Raw genomic sequence first — 4,326 nt, forward strand, 5'->3', positions numbered from 1 at the left:
AGTAGCGCCTTCATCTTAATACTCCAATTGTCATAATTGTTCTTTGTGAGCATCATCATTTGGAAAGGGAAACCTCCATTAACCATTTTTTTAGGATCTTGAAGCTCTAAGGCCACTTTGTTGGAAATAAACGTTTTTTGTGTTTAGGAAAAGTGTGTGGGAATATTAGAGGCTTGAATAGAAAATTGATAGGTAGGAGAATTATTTATGGAAGAGAGAACTTTGTATTTTTTTTGCTTGATGCAAAAGTGTAGGATTACATCTCTATTTATAGGACTCTAAGGAGAACTCTAAACACATTAATTCTAGACCGTTCTCAACTTTGATATTTAAAGAGTATTCTAGAAAATATTACAATCCTAAAAAATATCTAGATACTCAAAATATTACAAGATTTTTTTAGAAACATTACCTAAAATAAACTAAATCCAAAATAACTAAGTCCAAAAATCAAATAATAAAATAGAATTAAGCTTCAGATTCTTCTTTTTAACAAAGTACTCCACTTTGAAAGTTTATCTAACCTATACATCACAAAATTCAAGACTATTATGTGCATAGTTGGAAACAAAATCACTTGTTGAAATCACATATTTGCCGGTCATAATCACACATTCGCACTCATAAACTCATAATTTTGAGTATAAATTCTACCGGACCAAATTGTATCTCTTTTTTTACACATTGTAGTGAAACAAGTGTAAGATTCACAACAGAAAGAGAAGCGTTACCGAAGATGGCGGCACCGGGAGGCGGGATGTTAGACGGCGGAGTCCCAATGGCGCAACCACCAGGAACAGACATGACCGGGATATGCTTCAGAGACCAGTTATGGCTAAACACTTACCCTCTCGATCGCAACCTCGTCTTCGATTACTTCGCTTTATCACCGTTCTACGACTGGACTTGCAACAACGAACAAATTCGAATGCGATCTCTTCACCCACTCGATCCCTCTCAACTCACGTGAGTTTTAACCTATTATTCACTTTCAATCAATCTCTATTTTCAATCTAATGATTATTAGGGTTTTGGTTTAGGAAAATGACGGGTATAGAGTATGTGCTGAGTGAAGTTATGGAACCTCACCTTTTCATTATTCGGAAACAGAAGAGAGATAGCCCTGATAAAGTTACTCCAATGCTTGCTTATTACATCTTGGATGGTTCTATTTATCAATCTCCACAGTTGTCCAATGTTTTTGCTGCTCGAGTTGTAAGTTTTGTTTTTCTATCTATGAAGCCCCCGACACGGTGCTACAATGTTCGCTAAATGCTTTTATTCAACAAACCTTCTTGATATGAAATAGGAACCCGAACCACAAACATGACACTGACACGTAGACAACAGTAATAATTTAAGACAACGAAAATTACATGTGTATGATTAGTGTTATGTCTTTGTAAGACATGTTGCAAGACCGGTACGCCCGGATCACTGGACACGCCTTCAATATGGAATGTCAGTGTTTTGAATAAATCTTGTAGGCTTTTCTAGTTTTACTTTTAGTAATAGTTTTCTTATTTTGAATTTATTGAGTGGTATTTTCAATAATGTCTGTGATATTGATCTTGTAGGGAAGGGCACTTTATTATATTCAAAAGGCATTTACTACAGCTGCCTCTAAGTTGGAGAAGATAGGATATGGTAAGCTCGATTTTTGGAAAAATTAGATCATATTTGTTTCCCAAGGAGACAAGGTTTAAATTTGCGTCCGCATTGAAATTTTTTATATGGATGAGAAGTACAGTAGAAAATGTAGTTTTAATTGCGGTCGTGTTGTTGTCGGGGAGACGGAAAATATTTTGCTGTCCCGACCCATATTGTGGCTGTGGACCTTTTTAAACCCGGTATAAAAATGTGATAGAAACATGGCAGGGTTTGAAGAATTGTATTGTGGCTGTGTGGACCTTTAGTTACAAGAAACTTAGTTGAGGTTTAGGTTATTTCATTTAAGCCATCTGATATGTCATGAGTTTGTTATATCTTATGTTCTGCTTGCTTGTAGTTCATGTTCTTGTTGAGATTTTAAGCAAGGATATTTTATTGATTCTGTGCACATTAACTGAATTGTGTTTCTTTTGCCTGGGTTAGTTGATTCTGAAAAGGAGACTACATTGCCAGAACCGAAGGCAGCTAAGGAGACAATTGACTTAAAAGAAATTAAACGAGTGGATCATATTCTTGCATCTTTGCAACGCAAGGTGAGTTGTTATACAACTTTCCGCTGTTTCCTTTTCAAACAATTATGTAGCATATCATTTGAAGTTTATAGCAATTTTAATAAAAACAATAAAAGGGTAAAATTGAATTAAAACCAAATTTTATGTAGTTGTTCATGAAATAGATTGAACTATTATAGAAGATGGTTTATTTCACAGATTCCTAACATCCACGAAAGATGTGGTGATATCTGCAAAACCAAATTTTACATTTTCTATTTTTAATTAATATCTATTATTAAGAAGACAAATAAAAAAATTTGTTTTTGTGCATTTTGTGAGGTTTGTTGTTCGTACCGATTTTGTTAAATATCTTTGTTTTTCGTATCTGACTTTACATCCACTGTTCTTCATGTGCTGGTCTCGTTTATGTTGTTCTGTCTAACTAGTCTATTTTAAACCTCAGGCTTCTTTGGGTATATTCTGACTCCTCATTGGTTACCATTCATACTATTCATGAGTACATCTGCAGTATAAATTATCATATAAAATTTAAGTATAGAGAGACCATGTTGCGATGTGTTATCCCACTGTAGCTCTAATAAGGTTGGCTGCTACACATTTAAAATCAGGAGTATCATTTTATTCAAATTCCAAGAACTATGAAATTATCCCTTTCATTCTAGGATGAGTGGATGACAGTGGGATTAATATTATTCAAGCCTTTTTAAAAAAAAAATATTTTCCTGTTTTTTAAAGAAAAGTGCAGTGAATACTGAATAGGGTTATCCTAATCTTTCTTTCCTGAAAGGAAGAACATGAATATTGTTTCTCCTTTCCACAGAGCCAAGAGATTGGATCTAGCCATAAGAAGAACCCAAGCCTCGGCCCATAAAAAACCTGACTTCTTTGTTAATTCATCAGGGTATAGAACTATTGTTTTCTCTTTGCCCTGTGTTGTCAAAAATTTATTTGCAAGGTAGAAAAAGTGCTTAAAAGATGGTGATCCTCTTTATGTTTAATTTTGTAACAATAAATGAGAGGTTTTGCCCATCATGGCTAGTCATAAATATAGGAATTTAATCAAGTAGCTGTGATTGTGAGTTGATAAATGTAAACTAAGGTTAAACCTAGAATATAATTATAGTTTTACTACATTTAACTATCTAAGACTAAAGAAATAGCTGATTGTAAGCGAGTGTTTACTTGCTGCTGCAGCTTCCGCCAGCTCCACCTCCACCACCATTTCCAGAAGGGTATGTTCCGCCTTCAACAGCAGAAACTGAGAAAGGCCCTGAAACTCAGGAAGCAACTGAGTCGCAAGCACCTACAGTTGATCCGATAATTGATCAAGGACCTGCAAAAAGAATGAAATTTTGAGATAAAAGGCAAACCGCAATACCTATCGATATTCAGGTAAAAGAGAAGTTGATTAATATTTATTCCTTCCAGGAAGGCCTAGTCAAAAGATGATTAACTTTGTGTTATTCTCTGGTCTATAATATGTTGTTCTATTATTGTCTTCACCATGAATGTACATAATTCTCTGTTAGGTTCAATGTGGATGGTATCAAATTTTAACTTTTCATTCTAATCAATATATAGTCTGACAGTGTAAACAATATCAATTTTCATTGGAAATTTTCTATCCACTCCCTAAAAACCTCATGAAAATGAAAATGCATTCTTGTTCAATTGAGTAACAATGTAATGATATGGATCCACAAGGGCATAAGTGGAATTATATATGATTCTTGATGTAATAATAACCTTGTGGGGAGCTGGGGTATCATTTCAATCACTTGATTTCAAAGGATGTATTCAATTAAGATTTAAAAAAACTTTTTATCATGAATTTTTTTAGTATTCAATCAATATTTTTTATTTAATTTAAATCAATCCCCTGATATACAATTTGGATAATTCAGACTTTTTTAATTGAGTATAGTATTCAACCAAAACTTTTCCTTCCAACCTATATAATGCATTGTGATATTTTTTTAAAAAAAGGTTAATTTCATAAACTGGATTTTGTTGAATTTTGTGATTTTTGGAGACTTTAAATAGTTTTTATCATTAAAAAAAATTCTCTCCAACAATGGGGTTTTTAGCCGAGGAAGATTTACTTAATTGGCAAGGAGGTCACGTTTAATTTGTAAGTACT

The 4,326-nt window shown here is 33.5% G+C and overlaps 1 protein-coding gene across 1 annotated transcript; it reads left to right on the forward strand.

The window, feature by feature from the left end:
• The first annotated feature begins 507 nt into the window (after nucleotides 1–507).
• On the forward strand, nucleotides 508–3,825 carry LOC127076448 (mediator of RNA polymerase II transcription subunit 6). Its single transcript, XM_051018113.1, has 5 exons — nucleotides 508–966; nucleotides 1,041–1,215; nucleotides 1,578–1,647; nucleotides 2,095–2,204; nucleotides 3,381–3,825. Exons 1-5 carry the CDS (start codon nucleotides 737–739, stop codon nucleotides 3,540–3,542), a joined length of 747 nt encoding a protein of 248 aa, XP_050874070.1. The 5' UTR covers nucleotides 508–736; the 3' UTR covers nucleotides 3,543–3,825.
• Nucleotides 3,826–4,326: the final 501 nt, after the last annotated feature.

Source organism: Lathyrus oleraceus, chromosome 4 (assembly GCF_024323335.1).
Source record: "Lathyrus oleraceus cultivar Zhongwan6 chromosome 4, CAAS_Psat_ZW6_1.0, whole genome shotgun sequence".
NCBI lineage: Eukaryota > Viridiplantae > Streptophyta > Magnoliopsida > Fabales > Fabaceae > Lathyrus > Lathyrus oleraceus.

Excerpts from the sequence above, each read along its gene's own strand:
- LOC127076448 (XM_051018113.1), top strand. The coding sequence starts at position 737 with ATGGCGGCACCGGGAGGCGGGATGTTAGACGGCGGAGTCCCAATGGCG. Across the intron at positions 1,216-1,577 it reads ATGTTTTTGCTGCTCGAGTT|GGAAGGGCACTTTATTATAT; the intron begins GTAAGTTTTGTT and ends TTGATCTTGTAG. Across the intron at positions 2,205-3,380 it reads TTGCATCTTTGCAACGCAAG|CTTCCGCCAGCTCCACCTCC; the intron begins GTGAGTTGTTAT and ends TTGCTGCTGCAG.